Below are 17,667 nucleotides of genomic sequence, written 5' to 3' on the forward strand. Positions count from 1 at the left end.
CTATCCTCTGTTAACCAACTAGAGATATGCTTCGGTCATGTTCTCAATTTTGACTTACCCAAAGAATTACCCGAGACCCTTGTTAAAAATAAGGATTCTTGGGCTTTACTCCAGACCTGTACCCGGGGGAGAAGCATGGGAATCTGTTTTTAACCATCTCCCAAGGTCAGTCCTCTTTGCATTGAAAAAGGATTCTGAATATAAATTCTATTTAGTTTCTGGGATTTTGACTGGCTTATGGGTAAGAGTTTACTGTTAAGAATGGGAAGGAAAGAACAAAAGAAAATGATAGGAAGAAGGGGACTCAGTTATTTTAATTTGACTTTGTTGCTTACCTCGACTTTTCTCTCAGAAGGTAGACTGGAACCAAAATGCAAAGGGCCTTGGATGCCTGGATAAACGGTTTTGAATTTCATTCATTCTGTTGTAGTAGTGATCTCCAAAATAGAATGCACAGTATGAATCATTGGAGAAGAAACCTGTTTATTGTATCAAAAGAAGAAGTTGAATTTTGCAAATATTTAATAAAGTCACGTGGTCAGGAGTCAAAAATAATCATAGTATTGTGAGAGAAGAGTAATGTTTCCATGAAAAGTGTTCCCCGCCTATTGTGAGTTATAGCCTGTATGTGCAGATAACTGTTTACAGATATTTTCCAATTTAAACTAACCTGTAACCCTAACAAAATGAGCATGTGCCTTAAAATGGGTTGAAAACAGTACTGTAAGTGCAAGTGAACAAGATAATGGTCAAACTGACATTTACACTCCTAGTGTAATCTGTCGGGCAAGTGACAAAGCCGAAATAATGATAAAATAGATATTACAAAAAGTTTCCCCTCCCCCAAAATTCAGAATTATTAAAAGGATGTCACTAAATACGGATTTGTATCTCCTATCATTTATGGTATACTGTGCCCTAACTATATTGGATCTTAAAATTCTAAATAATAATGATATGGAGCCATTGCAGTTTAAACATTTAAAATATTGCTTATTTAATCTTTATATAAGCCTTTTAATTTCTATTTTACTGTATGTTTTATAAAATATGGCTATAGTAATATTAAAACTTCTGTATATAATATGTAAGTAATTTGAGGCACACGGTTTTTAAAAGTTTGGAGAGCACTGTTCATGTAGCTGTTTTGAGGAGGGCTCTAAAAAAACAACTGAGGAACTGAGGAAAGAACATGGAGCTTGTGTGGGTGCCCTAGTGCTTTAACTAGAATAGCCTTGTTTTTATCTCTTTAATTACTAAAATTTTGTTTATAAAAAAAATTCTACTGGTTTTTTAAAAAGATTTCACAACCTCTTCTCTACATGGTGGAAGCCACTAAAGGTTTTTAACAACCTGATAAAATTTTAGAATAGTTGATGGCAAATATACCTTCCAAGAAGCATGGCCAGCCAGAAGCTAGAACATAGATTTTCAGTGTTCTTCTTACCTGATCACACAGCAAATAAGTATTAATCTGAGGCCTAGATTAATTAAGGGATGAGCTACCAAAGTATTGAAATGTTTTCATTTTTAAAGCTTTGTCTTTATTAATCTGGGGCTAACCTTTTTTTTTTTTTTTTGGCTGCGTTGGGTCTTCATTGCTGCATGCGGGCTTTCTCTAGTTGCGGCGAGCGGGGGCTACTCTCTGTTGCAGTGCGAGGGCTTCTCATTGCGGTGGCTCCTCTTGTTTCAGAGTATGGGCTCTAGGCGCTCGGGCTTCAGTAGTTGTGGCGCGTGGGCTCAGTAGTTGTGGCACACAGGCTTAGTTGCTCCACGGCATGTGGGATCTTCCTGGACCTGGGATTGAACCCGTGTCCCCTACATTGGGAGGCAGATTCTTAACCACTGCGCAACCAGGGAAGTCCCTGGGGCTGACTTAATTTTATATATTTTTTTAATATCAGGCCATAATATTTTATAAGTACCGGTCAGCTGAACAGTTAATAAATATAAGGTGTTTTTGTAGATTATATTTTTGATAATTAGGGAATAAACTTAAATGTGCATTTTTTTTTTTGAAAATCAAAGTTTTGGCCATATTAAACTTTCATTACTATGTATCCTTTAAAAGTCCATTTCATTTAGGTGTTGCATAGTGATTTTCGTGTATAAACTTGCGTGTTTTAATTTAAAACCAAACCTTAGTTTTTAATAAGGGAGTTGACAACTTCTCCCTAAAAGCATAACCTTTTGGGAGGGATATAATTAAGGACATCCTAGAAAAGCACTTATCTGAACTGGAGTTCTTAATTTTTTACTATCTAAGCTGCTGAACTAGGTGCTATTGGTAATACAGGTAGAGCAAGTATTTTCTGTCACCATTGTTTCACATTCCTTAGTATCCTGAAGGCTTCTCCAGATTTTAAAAAGGCAAAAATAGAAAGGGTCAAACCTTAGGATAATTTTCAGCTATTAGCCTACTGGTAACCAGCTTGAAGGAAAAATAAACGGGTAGGTGGTTAGTGAGTGGAACAGCTGACTTTCTGGAAACAATAGGAAGTAGATGATTAGAATGTCTACATGATATTTTGGCCAAGAATGCTAGACTTTCCATTAAACATTATCTTGGTAACATGAGCTAGAGCCTGCTAACATGTTTTAATATTTTTTGTTTCAGAAAATTGCTGTCATTTTCAGTACCAAAGCTATGATTTCATTGCCAGATATTACTAAATTTCAAAGGATAACAAAAATACAGTTATATGATGTCATTTGAGTGTACATTAATTGCACTTACCTGAGGGCATTGCTGCGCTGTTTCCTGTCCTCTTGATTTTTATTTATACTTTGTAGTTGTTTTCTTTTCTGGTGTGATGATACAGAAATCTTTATTTTTAAACAGGATACATTAATTGTTTGGTCAGAAGCTGAAAACTATGATCTGGCACTAAGTTTTTCAGGAAAAAGCTGGCTGTGATGAGATCTGGGAAAAATTTGTCAGGTAAGGTTATTTTAGTAATGTTTAACTTAAGTTTGCATGCATTCATGATTTTTTTTTTTTATTATATCTAAAAGATGTGTATTAGAATGTGGAGAGATAATATCTTCACATGAGAATTTGATAACCTAACCTACAAATATCTTCTATGTTATACATCAAAATGTTTTACTTGAAATTTTTTTAAAGTTGTAATTTTGTTTTACCATTTTAGATTTTGATAGCATATATTCATAATTAATACTCTACAAAATGTCAAGACCTTCTAACAAAAAAAGATTAAATAGTTATGTTCTAAGGCTTTTAGACTTTTCTTTAATATTTGGTCACCTGTTTGCTTAATGTTTATGGATAACTGTGCCAGACACTAATCAGAAGTGCTCATGACTTCAAATCAGAAGGAACTTACAGTGTAGCAGGATATAGGATAGGTGGTAACTCTCAGGGTAACTAGAATTTTTTTTTTTTTAGAATTGTTTTTTTTTAATTGAAGTGTATGTTTCAGTTGTGCATTGGAATTTTTTTAATGAAGTTTTTATTTTAGAAGTGTCAGATTTATGGAAAACATGAGCAGAAAATAGTTTCTATATACTCCTCTGCCTGATATCTCCTCCCCTCACAGTTTCCCCTATTAAATAGTTTTCCCTATTAGCATCTTACATTAGTATGCATATTAGTCACAATTAATGAACTAATATTCATACATTATTATGTATTATTATTATTTATACATTATTATTAACTAAATTCCACATTTATTCAGATTTCCTCAGCTTAAATGTCAGTGTTCCAGAATCCCGTTCAGGGTACCACATTACATTTAGTAGTTATGTCTCTTTGGGCAAATCTGGGCTATGACAGTTGGTAAATCATAAAATTCATTTTTAATTACTGTTTTCTGTAAATGGAGATCACTGTGTTTCAGTGGTTGCCTAGTCTAATCTTCTATTACAGTGAGGTTTTTTAATATAAATTTATTTATTTATTTATTTTTGGCTGCGTTGGGTCTTTGTTGTTGTGCACCGACTTTCTCTAATTGCGGCAAGCGGGGGCTACTCTTCGTTGCGGTCCGTGGGCTTCTCATTGCGGTGGCTTCTCTTGCTGTGGAGCGCAGGCTCTAGAGCGCAGGCTGAGTAGTTGTGGCACATGGGCTTAATTGCTCCGTGGCATGTGGGATCTTCCTGGACCAGGGATCGAACCCATGTCCCCTACAGATTCTTAACCACTGTGCCACCAGGGAAGTCCCTATAGTTTTTTTTGACTGTCGTCATTTCACTTATATCAGCTTTACCTCTAGGGATTCTTATCACTGAAGGTTCTTTTTTTTTTTTTTTTTTTAATTTATTTATTCATTTTTGGCTGCGTTGGGTCTTTCTTGCTGCCTGCGGGCTTTCTTTAGTTGCGGTGAGTGGGCTTCTCATTGTGGTGTCTTCTCTTGTTGCAGAGCATGGGCTCTAGGCACGCAAGCTTCAGTAGTTGTGGCTCGTGGGCTCTAGAGCGCAGGCTCAGTAGTTGTGGCACATGGGCTTAGTTGCTGCACGGCATGTGGGATCTTCCCGGACCAGGGCTCGAACCCATGTCCCCTGCATTGGCAGGCAGACTCCCAACCACTGCGCCACCAGGGAAGCCCTCACTGAAGGTTCTTGAGTTAGTTTTATGTATCTGACCACAATCATTTTTTCCCTTGATCCTCCCAGTAACAGTGCCAAATTGACCACAGTCATTTTTTTCCTTGGTCCTCCCAATAACAGTGCCAGACAGCGTAATAAAGTGGCCTACGAAAGTGTAGTAAGAATCTTACCATTCCATAGAAAGCTTATTTGACATATGGCTCTAGGTCACTAAACTTTTCTTATCTGGTAGTAGATGGTTTGTTTCTTTCCTACCTCATATCTGACTATGTATGCATCATGTATTGCCGAGCATTATTAGTATACATACATACTAGAATTCTAGTTGATGAACAGTTGAAAACATTAGTAAACATAATTTTTCTTTAATTTGTACAATATACATAAGAATATAATCCTAATTGTTTTGTTAATATTTCACCTTTTTGTTTTGCCTGTTTTTAAACCTGTGGATGGTGATGGCAAGAAGGACCTCATTTTTACCCTTTTTTATCTCATGTGCTCTCCAAGGATTGAGATTGAATTTTATGTTTGCAAAGTCTTCTGTAAAGTGAGGTGTAAGATCTAAAAAAAAGTGACCTCTATTGCAGACATACATATGCAGTTCATAAATACTTGCTGTTCTGTTCTTTTTTTTTTTTTTTTCTTTATATTTATTTTTGGCTGTGTTGGGTCTTTGTTTCTGTGCGAGGGCTTTCTCTAGTTGCGGCAAGTGGGGGCCACTCTTCATCGCGGTGCGCGGGCCTCTCACTATCATGGCCTCTCTTGTTGCGGAGCACAGGCTCCAGGCGCGCAGGCTCAGTAGTTGTGGCGCACAGGCCTAGTTGCTCCGTGGCATGTGGGATCTTCCCAGACCAGGGCTCGAACCCGTGTCCCCTGCATTGGCAGGCAGATTCTCAACCACTGCGCCACCAGGGAAGCCCATGCTGTTCTGTTCTTGATTCAATAAACTTGAACCATGAATTCATTCATCTATGAAATGGGGGGAAAAATGTTCCATGTAAATAATGAAAGCAATAATTTCAAAATAAAAGAAAGATTACTTTTCCATAATATTTATAAGGCTGTTCGGAATATTAATAGCAGTATATAAAGGCTAACCTTTTTTTATGATAAATTACTGAAACGTGATATTTTATTTTGTTTTCTCCCTCCAATACCAGCATGGCAACTGGCACACATTGTGTATGTACTCAGTATATATTTGAAGAATGAGTGAATAAAACAGAAGACAAACATCTTATTTAGAACTAGGGTGTTGAATTACATGTCTGCTAGAACATAAATTTATATTGTGGATAATATTTTCCAGTGATCAGCATATTCAGTTATCCTTTGCCCCACTTTTCCCCTCCCCACACCTCAGCACCTGCTGTTTAATATATGTTCTTGGATATATATATATATTCTTAATGACTTTGTACTTTTGTCTTAGAACTTTTTGCTGAAATTTGTTTTTTACTCTTCACTCATGTAGTTCGGGAGGTCCCCAAGACCACTCACAGGTTCACTAATTCACTAGAAAGACTTAGAGAACTCCACAAGCTATTACATTCATGGTGCAGTTTATTACAATGATATGATTCAGGTTAAAATTACCATTGGGAACAGGCACATCGGGCAGAGTCTAGGAGAGTTCCAGGCGTCAGTATCCAATTTTCTCTTTTCAGAATAGTCATGCAGACAGCACTTAACTTCTCACAGCAACGATGGGTGGCAACATGTACAGAGTATTACTGACCAGGGAAGCTTACCCAAACCTTTGTGCCCAGCATTTTCATTGGGGTGTTAGTCATATAAGCATGCTGACTACCCATGTGGCTGACTCTAGTTTCCAGCACTCCCAGAGGTTGAGCTGATATTGTGTGGCCCAAGATCTCCTCCATAAACCATACAGTTACCCACACATGTATGTGGACTGTCCAGCATAGCCCAAGGTCCCCAGGTAAACAAAAATACTCCCAACAGAGGATATTCAGAGTGCTTAGAGGTTGACTCTCAGGAGTTAGGCAAGGTCCAAACCTTTCTTTGGGCAAGATTAGTCCTTTACTGCAAAGGCCACCCTTCAGCCCTTGGCCAAGACTCTTACAGCAAAATGGTCATATTTGTCTAAGCATCTACACTTAGTGTAGCATTTATATGACAGAGCAATAGTATCAGTATGAATATGCGTAACATTTGGAGGAGTCAGTCTGGGCTAGGAGTAGATTTAAAGAAACAACTATTCTGACCTATAAAGCCATGATTTACTTTTTATATTTTTGCACTATTTTGACTGCTCATTACCCTCCTTGATCTACCACAGTTTGTACCTTATGGTAAACTCGTAGAGAACTCTCTAGTATAGAAATTAGCTGATGGTTAACAGCTAGTAAGTCCACTTATTCCTCATGCCAGTCATTTTCTATCGACATTACATGCTGAGGAGGCTTTAATTCAGTTTCCTAATACATTTGATCATAATATCAATATTATCATAAGGCTTATGTACATGAGGTAGTTGGATCAACAGTGGCAATGTTATACCATATTGCGGTATGGTAGTAGATGTAACCTGAAAAAAGTAAGAGTCAGTAGATACTGGCACATTACAAGAATCCCACTCAGTCATTAATAATTGGTCCAGTTCATCATATTGTATGACAGTGTTTCCCAGGGTGGTGTCAGCTCTATCAAGTAGACTTACAGACTTCCATTCGACCTTGTTGAGTCCCAGGAGCGGTGGTAGACTTGGGAAACATATGGCTTCACCCTTCCAGGCATCTGTTACAATGGAGCTAAGAGAATATCATCTCTTACTCTGAGCTTTTCATAAGGCACCAGTGTTAATATTGGATTTCCTTCATTACATTACCTATTTATTTATTCCTTTGCCCTCTGTTACCATTTCTCCTCCCCATTTGTCATTGATTTTTGCGCAAACTTTTCCGCCTTCGAAAGGAATGTTAGGTTTGGCCGCTCTGCTGGTCTAGCAAGGTTAATTTTTTACCGCACAACTCAGTACTGTACTTTTAAGATCTAGCCATGTTGCTGAGTATACATTTAGTTTATTGCTCCCAGCTGCTATGTGATATTAAACAGAACCATATGTAATGTTTTACTTTTTAATTCTGGGAAGTCATTGCTGACCTTTGAGAGAACAATTTCAATAAAAAACCTATTTCTTTGTCATTTCTTAACCCCTTATAATAAGAAAATAGAACTTCTCTCTGAAAAAGATTGACAGCTCAAAGAGCAATAAGTATCTTAAGGGGAATGGTGAATGATAAAACAAAAGAATCATTGGGGAGAGAGAAATTACAAAAACAAGGGCTAAGGGACTTCCCTGGTGGCACAGTGGTTAAGACTGTGCTCCCAGGGCTTCCCTGGTGGTGCAGTGGTTGAGAATCTGCCTGCCAATGCAGGGGACACGGGTTCGAGCCCTGGTCTGGGAAGATCCCACATGCCACGGAGCAACTGGGCCCGTGAGCCACAATTACTGAGCCTGCGCGTCTGGAGCCTGTGCTCCACAACAAGAGAGGCCGCGATGGTGAGAGGCCCGTGCACCGCGATGATGAGTGGTCCCCACTTGCCGCAACTAGAGAAAGCCCTCTCACAGAAACGAAGACTCAACACAGTCATAAATAAATAAATAAATAAATAAATAAATAAATAAATAAATAAATAAAACGAACGTGAATTTCTTTTAAAAAAAAAAAAGCAAACTGGGCTATTCATTTCAGTAACAGTCAAGTGGTCTTCGTTTGCATTCAATTTCCAATCAGTTTCTCAATCTATTTCATCTGAAGTCTTCACATTACCCACTATAAAAAAAAAAACCTATTTATAAAAAAAAAAAAAAAAAAAAAGACTCTGTGCTCCCAGTGCAGAGGGCCCAGGTTCGATCCCTGGTTAGGGAACTAGATCCTGCATGCATGCCACAACTAAGAGTTCGCATGCCACAACTAAGGAGCCCACGTGCCACAACTAAGGAGCTGGCGAACCACAGCTAAGGAGCCTACCTGCTGGCAACTAAGACCCAGCACAACCAAATTAATTAATTAATTGTTTTAAAAAGAGCTAAGATAATTGATACATATTGAACTCTTAGAAAGCATAAAATCAGAAGTACATATGGAAGTTCTAATCTCAGAAAATGGTAGAGACATTTTCTTTGAAACAGATGAAGGAATTGGATGAAGATAAGTTGTGAGATGGAAAAGAAGAATGTTGGAGGAAGTTGAGTACTCATGGCCTCTTTTTTTCCCAAAGGGAAAAAGTTCTCTCTAAGACTTAAAGGGGAAAGTAATAGTGTTTGACCCTTGAAAAGGGAAAAAAATTAAAGCAGTGGCTATAAGGGACTAGGATAGGAGTGTGGAAAAGAGAAATTTTCATTGAGAAGCCTACTGATAGTGTGGACTTACCATGAACCTTATCACAACAAAAGTTTGGTTTTTTCCTTAACGCTGTTTTTTTTTAATTTATTTATTTTTGGCTGCATTGGGTCTTCGTTGCTGCACGGGGGCTTTCTCTAGTTGCGGCGAGCGGGGGCTACTCTTGGTTGCAGTGCGCGGGCTTCTCATTGAGGTGGCTTCTCGTTGCGGAGCATGGGCTTTAGGTGCGTGGGCTTCAGTAGTTGTGACTCGTGGGCTCTAGAGCTCAGGCTCAGTAGTTGTGGCGCACGGGCTTAGTTGCTCCGTGGCATGTGGGATCTTCCCGAACCAGGGCTTGAACCCGTGTCCCCTGCATTGGCAGGCGGATTCTTAACCACTGCACCACCAGGGAAGCCCCCTTAATGCTGTTTGACCAATATTGGAGAGGAGGGGGCTGTGCTCAGCAGAGCCTCTCAGGGACCCAAGTTGATAGAGAATTCATTTTAATACTTCCATGATTATTGCAAAGTGGGGAAGAAGGGTAGCAAATCAGAGCACTGGTTTTTGAAAGCTCTTCCCAGAAGTTATACATGGCACTTTTGCTCACATTTTATTGGCCAAAGCAAGTCACACAGCTACATGTAACTTGATGGAAGCAATGAACTCATGTGCCACAAAAGGGAGAGAACCAGAAATATCTGGTAGACAGCACTATTGTCATCCAGGTAGACACTTGGGTTTATGTGCTGTTGACAGATCAGATCAGTCAGGGTTACGTTCAGGATGAATCCAGGAAGCTTGTAAGGGATAATACTAGATAACAAAGAAATAAACATGCTGTAACCTAGTGGTTACATGCATGGTTCTGAAGCTGTGTTTTTATTCTTAAACATATGCAAACTATGTTCATTTGAAGTGTAAGTTAACTCCTGGTTTCCTCTTATTTGTTCTTTGTAACCTCTGATTCTTCTTCCTTCCCCTCACACTACGTTTTCTCTTTTCTCTGGTTAGTGTCAGAGTCTTCTGGCTTTAACTGTTACCCTAATACCAAATCTCTATCTTTTGTCCTATTCTTTTTCCAGAGTAGTAGACCCACAGATTTAATTGCCAGCTGGATATTCAAACACCTCAAACTTAATAAAACTGAACTCTTACTAACATTCCTCTCCCACATTCCCAGTTTTTGTTAAAGAAGCCATAATCTTCCCAATGATGGGTTTAAATCTATAGGGTCATTGTGTTTCCTTCTCTCTTTTGTAGCTATCCCATATCTGTCCCAACATCGCTATCCAAATTCAGTTGTTGTTCATGTAGCCTTTGGAATAACACCCTAATTTATCTATATTTTCAAATTTGTCTCATACAGCTGATGCCAGCTTACTTTCTAAAGGACAGTGCTACACATTCACTTCCCTGAACAGTAATGCAGGTGTTTTAGCTTGACTTTTCATGATCTGGCTGGAGTCTACATTTCCATTTTTGCTGTTTGCCATATGCATGTCACATATTTCCATTTCTCTGGCTCTGTGCTCTTCCCCTTGAACTTTGAGTACCTTTATCTCCCATCAGAATCTTACCTATCTTTGTAGGTCCACTTAAAATCTCAGATGCCACTGCTTTTTTTTCTTTTTTCGAATTTTATTTAATTATTTTTTTATACAGCAGGTTCTTATTAGTTATCTGTTTTATACATATCAGTGTATACATGTCAATCCCAATCTCCCAGTTCATCCCACCACCACCACCACCCCCACCCCCCGCCACTTTCCCCCCTTGGAGTCCATACGTTTGTTCTCTACATCTGTGTTTCAGTTTCTGCCCTGCAAACCGGTTCATCTGTACCATTTTTCTAGATTCCACATATATGCATTAATATATGATATTTATTTTTCTCTTTCTGACTTACTTCACTCTGTATGACAGTCTCTAGATCCATCCTCGTCTCTACAAATGACCCAGTTTCGTTCCTTTTTATGAAATGCCACTGCTTTTATGATTCCTTCCGTGTATTCTCTGCTCACCCCCACCCCAAGAGCTGGAGTTTCCCTTCCTCTGAGTTTCCAAGGCATTTTATCTGAACTGTTCTTAAGACCTTGTTACTTATATTTTCTCTTATATTTATGTGTTGTCCTCCCTAAGCCCAGCTACTCTGTTGAGAACTCAGAAGTAAAAGAAATACTCTCATTCCTCTAGGGAAAAAAAGTATCTTGTATGCACCAGTATATCCGTCTACTTTTTTCTCTGAGTTCTTAGGTCTTTTTTCATATATTGCTTTGGTGGATTTGGAAATTTGTGGAACTTTTTCTGCTTAGGATATTCAGGATGTTTTAAGGTGGAGAAGAGAGGATGATTGTACTCTTGGATTATGAATTAGAAAAATTTATGAAAAGTAAAGTTCTAAACATTTTTTGTTAGAGTAATTCATTATAGAAAATTTGTTAGCCATGCTTTTCTTGAATCATAAAGTAGTCAACCTGAATCATAAAGCAGTTCTTTATTCATTATGTTGTGATTTTTATCTAGATAATACTTGGAGGCTTTATCACAGATGTTAAATGAATGCCAGTTTTTAAAAGAATACACTTTATTTATTAGTCTATTTATCAGCTTCAGGCTCAGAGCAAAAGCAAATATTTTTCCAAAAGTGAATTTCAAAAGTATTTTGAGGAAATCATATTTTCTTACTCTTGAATATACAAGGAGTTGGGTTTTAATTTGGTTTGAACTCAGTAGTGTTCTTGTTAAGCCAGTTGATGGTGCTTTGTCATACATAGTGATTTGGGGGGACCAACAGAAGAGTTACTTTCTGCAAAATTCACTGTACTAGGTAGAGTGAATTTAATAAACAACTGCAAGTGGTTATTACATAATTTAATATCAAACATACATAACGTTAGCTGAAATACTCAGGTTATTAGGGATCAGAGTTAACCTCAAGTTGTAAGTTCAGAAATTTAGAGGTGAAACCATCTGCAGTCAGTAACTTAAGACTCAAATAACTGACTCTAAACTAGTTGTATTTTCCCCCTCTAGACTTCACTTTTAATTAACAATGACTGTGTTAGTATTGATTCCTTGAAAGTATTGATTTTTACTTAAATTCACTAGTCAGGGGACTTCCAGCAGTCCAGTGGGGGCAGGGGTTCAATCCCTGGTCGGGAACTAGGATCCCACATTCTGTGAGTCGTGGCCCCAAAAAAAGAAATTTATTTAAAAAAAAAAAAATTCAATGATCAGTGATTTGATTCCCAAAATTCTGAATTCTTTTGTATTTTAAGGTAACCAGCTGTACTTGGATATTTTTAGGTTCAAGGTAAGGATCCATCAGTGGAAGTCACACAGGACCTCATTGATGAATCAGAAGAAGAACGATTTGAAGAAATGCCTGAAACCAGTCATCTGATTGACCTGCCCACATGTGAACTCAGTAAACTTGAAGAGATTGCTGACTTAGTTACCTCAGTTCTCTCCTCACCTATCCGTAGGGAAAAGCTGGCTCTGGCCTTGGAAAATGAAGGCTATATTAAAAAACTACTGCAGCTGTTCCAAGCTTGTGAGAACCTAGAAAACACTGAAGGCTTACACCATTTGTATGAAATTATTAGAGGAATCTTATTCCTAAATAAGGCAACTCTGTTTGAGGTAATGTTTTCTGATGAGTGTATCATGGATGTCGTGGGATGCCTTGAATATGACCCTGCTTTGGCTCAGCCAAAAAGGCACAGAGAATTCTTGACCAAAACTGCAAAGTTTAAGGAAGTTATACCAATAACAGACTCTGAACTAAGGCAAAAAATACATCAGACTTACAGGGTACAGTACATTCAGGACATCATTTTGCCTACACCATCAGTTTTTGAAGAGAATTTTCTTTCTACTCTTACATCTTTTATTTTCTTCAACAAAGTTGAAATAGTCAGCATGTTGCAGGTAAGTAAACTGAGGTGTTCTTCATAATTTTGTTTTCAGATAGTCAACCCTTAATAGTTAAGCTGGTGTTCATTCCTTCCTTTTGAAAGATTTCTTTTACTTTAATTGTACTATCAAGCATAGAAAACAGGGCTTTATCTCATAGTTTTCTGAAGAAGAATCATTTCTTAATGTGACCTTGTATATTTCTAAATGTCCTATCATGCAGCTGGGTTTTTTTTTTTTTAACTTTTTGTTTTTTTGCATTTAAAAAATTGTGGTAGAGCATACATGACATAAAATTCAAAATTTTAACAATTTTTAAGTGTACAATTCATAACATTAAGTACATTCGCACTGTTATGCAGCCATCACCACTATCCATTTCCAGAACTTTTCATCATCCCAAACAGAAGCAGCTGTTTTTTTAAATATTTTTTATTCCATTTTGTGAGACCTAGTTATTATTGGGGATATGCGTGTGTGTGCTTAAAGCTTCCGAAATAATTCAGATGTGCAGCCAGAATTGAGAAACATTCATTAATTTTCAGTAAATGATAGTCAGATTATTTGCTATGTGAGGTTGATTTTATCCTGTCTCCTTGAGTTCAAAGTAGGAGTTTTATACCATGTTTATATCATGTTAATCCTTTATACCCTAACAGTTTGGTAAGCATGATTTTGAAGATTTTGCGTTACATGTGATAGTATACTAACAGTTTCCTGCATAACTGCCTTTGTTATTTCCACATCAGTCACTAAGTTTATTGAGCTGCTACTATATAGTACGTAGTGTAGTTAGTGGTTCTCAAGTAATGTCTGTGAACCCCTGGGCATACCTGAAGCCATTTCAGAGAAGTCTGTGAAGTGTTTCCTTTTCCAACTTCCTGTCACCGCGAGGCTGTATTTTCTTCATATACTTCAACCAGAACAACATATCACAACGGATTGAATGCTGAAGGAGATGTGAGAATCTAGCTGTCTTCTGTTAAGCCAAACATTAAAGAGATTTGCAAAAATGTAAAACAAAGCCATTCTTCTTTCTAAATGTTTATGATTTTGGATGATACAGTTGTTTCTCATAAAAAATATTTATACAAACATATAATAGCTTATTTTTTAATGAAAATTAATGTTTTTAAGCATCTCAGTTTTAATTATGGTAAATACTGATAAACATAACCCACATAATAAAAGCTCTTTGGGGTCCTCAGTAGTTTTTAAGTGTTTGAAGGGGTCCTGAGACCAAAAAGTTAAGAATGTCTGTCTTAGTACTTACCTGTGAAATTCCATTTCATGATACTTCCAACCATTATTCACTATTACAACTTTACTTTTGTATAGGGTTTACTTCCCAGATCATTCTTTCACCAGACAGTTTTTCATTATTCCACAGTAGTAAGTGTGAGGCAAGTTGGACTTACACATTAGGTTCCATTTATAATATATGGGACCCACTTTTTAAAACCATACTGTACAATTCAGGGTGCCATTTCACTTGCTGACAGAAAAAGTTATAGTCTCAGGAGACTGGAAATAAACCCACAGTCAATGTAGTTGATATAAAGGACCCAGTGACAGAAGCTGAAGTGTAGCTTTCAAATGACTGCTGTTGACTTCAGAAGAGTTGCCAAATCCATAATAGTAAATCATAATGCTTTTTATGTTTTAAAAATAAATTATGCAAACTAATCTGTAAATATTTATAACTTTCTATGTCATTTTATACATTCTGTCATAGGTCTATTTGTGAAAGTTATATAAACGAAGTTTTACTCATTTCTGGTCCCTGAGAGGCATTTTATGAAATAGCCAGATACCGTGAGCTCCCTGTTGTTTACTTAAGGTTTACCACTTCGTTATCTCTTACGTGCCAGCCGTGATGCTGAATTCTGTTTTCAACAGTGTGTGAGAAGAAAGCAAGATTATGGCCATTGGCCTCTAAAGGCTCATTTCCTAAAGCCCATCTCTGAGGTTTCCCTGCAGGCATTAGATGTTTCCACATACTCATCTGGCTAACTAGTATGCATATCTGTAGCTTCTTAAATAAGTATTAACCTGTTGTTGCATTAGTTACATAGGGCAAGTGAAAATGTAAGAATTTTATCTAACTCGACCAAAATGAGGTCGTATAAAACTACATAGATAACTCCTAGCCTAAATTAGGTTAATTAACTGAGAAATTACATGAAAGCACTTAGGGTGGTCACTGGCTCCTAGTATGTACTCTAATACATGTTGAGATTATCGTAACCATGGTAGGGACATAAGATTTTAGTTAACCTGAATTTTCTACCTAATTGCAGATCAAAATCCCTTGTGTCCAGAATTGAGAAAGATACTTTAAAATGTTTTATAAATTAAATTCCAAAAAGCCAGTAAATTGAGGTTATTTCCACACAGACAGCTATAGCGTTAAGATCCTTTTCAGAACAAGAAGTTTTAACTTTTCCCTGCACTAGAAATGATTAAGGACAGGTATCTCAAATGTTGACATTTTAGCATGTTACATAAATTTTCACTATTCCATAGGTAAGAGTTGAGTGAAAAACAAACCCAGTGGGATCAGTGGTTTAGTTCTTTTTTGACATATTTTGCAAGATTTCAGCACTGAAAGAGAAATTTCTAACCTTTCATCCCAATTATTAATATGTAAAATCTTCCAACACCATTAAGAAAACAACTTTGCAATAATATGGTTTTGTTTTAGAGGTTTTTGGACTCAAGTGTAGAATTTAAAGTATTAAATTTTATCATACTGGACTTGGCCCATTCTAGTTTGTGTGTATATTTTGCTTTGGTTTGATTCCTACTTAGGAATCTATCCTGCATATTTTCTGCTGTGGGAGTGACAGAACTTCATTATGCAGGAGACCAGGATTCAAAATCCATCTTTATCACTAGCTAGCTTCTGATAAATCCATTCTTTGGGATGGACTTTTAAAATTAGATTAGGCAATCTCTAGGTACTCTCTTAAAGCCTCATCTAATTCTAAATTTCTGTGTCTATGTGATCCTTTTAGAATTTTTAATGTTGCATGGGTCCTAGGTTTGGGATTTTGGTTTTGTGTGTGTGCCCATTTTTACATCATCGCAAAGAAAAAAGTTCGATTTCAGACTTTTTAGGAGCAGCTCCTCTTTTCCCCTTAAGGTTTTGTTATCCAAAATAGTAAACATGCACAATTTGACTTAAAATAATTATGATTTATTAAAAGCTCTTAAAATGAAATAGAAAAGAAAAAGTGATCTAAAGAAACTACTTTAATTACTTGAAGAACCAGGGATTTAGGGGAAATTTTCCAGCTATATTTATGATAGGCTTTAAGCTACCAATCATCGCTCCCTTAATACATTGGAACAGAGTGCTTGTGTAGAATAATATCAAAAATAATGTTAGAGATCAGAAAAAATATATACTAGGAATCGGAAAGCATTCTCCTAGCAGACTGTAATACTTGAAATTGCTTCTGTAATACTTTATGCAGTTCTAGCCATCAGCAAACAAATAATGAGTCATATAAGAAGAATTTAAATGGGAAATTGCATTTATCAAAGAACTGGAACTATTTTCCTATGAAAAGATTCTGAAAAAGTTAAAACTCTTCAGACAGGAAAGGAAGATTTAATCTGCGAGAGGTGCAGGAAGATAAAAATTTATAAAAGGTATAAGTTGAGGTAAATATGTGCTTATTCAACAAAAGCTAAAATACTGAGATGAAAAAGTGATTTGAGGGATAAGTAAAAGATTATTTATGTAGTTGAACTCTCTCAGAAGGTAGATGATTCAGGCCTCCATACATAAGATCCAAAAGGAGTTAACTAAATAACAAAAGGAACACTATTCTGAGTCAAAAAACAGTTTATCTGTCAGTGATGTGTCTTTGAATAGCTCCAAAGGATGTTTAGCGGGAGAGCATGTTATATTTTCCATGATCATACCTAGTGCTTTTCATTCATTTTTTCATATATGCTCTACCTTATTTCAGAAAGGCTTTAAGGGATTGATACCGCTTCATGGATGATTCACAGTAAGAAAAAGGGCAGGTATATTAGCTATATCCTTTATATGTCATGCTTTGATTTTATTATCAACCATGCAGTTATCACTATTACAAATATTTTTAGGTTATGCTATTTTAATTACTTAAAAATATTCAGATTATATTTCATAAAAGTGAATTTTGAAGATTACTGAAACTTAAAAGCATAACTTTCTTTCAGCACGTTTTGATGGAAATCTTCTCTAAAGTGAATTTTAATATTCATGTCGGTTTTTCCTTTGTAATTTAATTGTCCATATTTATTATGGAAAATTGGAAAATACAGATGAGCAAAAAAGAAAATCACTCATAATCCATCACCAAAAGATAATCACAGTTAACCTTTATAATCTTATCACTGCCAGAATTCAATGTTCTTTATTGCCGTGTTTGTAACTCTCATTTTTCTAATCCACTGTGGACTAATAATGAGATCTTCAAACTTGTTTGAATTATGTTTAAATTAAGCATAAATAAATAGACCCTGAAAGGGAGCTAAGAGAGGCTCTCGGTTAAGGTAAATAGAGTTTTCATGCATGACCTCTAGAATATCTATTTTTTGTTTTTCAAAGAGTTCTTTATATTTGAGGTTTCTGATGAAACAAGGTATTAATATGTCTAACTAATATTGAATGGTGTAGTCAAGTTTTAAAAATTATAATATGAATATACCTGGAATTTTAGGTTTTATAATGGAATTGCTGTTAGGTTTTCAGCTACTTTTATTATAGTTTGTGAAATCATATAAATGAGTATAACTTTATACTTTTATTAAATTCATAGTAATTATTTTTTCT

General features: G+C 36.4%; 1 protein-coding gene across 1 annotated transcript in view; it reads left to right on the plus strand.

Moving 5' to 3' along the window:
• PPP4R3B (protein phosphatase 4 regulatory subunit 3B) overlaps nucleotides 1–17,667 on the plus strand; it is a 62,048-nt gene that overhangs the window by 4,343 nt on the left and 40,038 nt on the right. Inside the window, 4 exon segments of the mRNA XM_082426253.1 lie at nucleotides 2,843–2,893; nucleotides 2,895–2,931; nucleotides 2,934–2,941; nucleotides 12,228–12,851. Coding sequence (XP_082282379.1) covers nucleotides 2,843–2,893; nucleotides 2,895–2,931; nucleotides 2,934–2,941; nucleotides 12,228–12,851 — 720 coding nt within the window.

This window comes from Balaenoptera physalus (genome assembly GCF_965194825.1).
Source record: "Balaenoptera physalus genome assembly, chromosome: 15".
In the NCBI taxonomy this organism is placed as follows: Eukaryota; Metazoa; Chordata; class Mammalia; order Artiodactyla; family Balaenopteridae; genus Balaenoptera; species Balaenoptera physalus.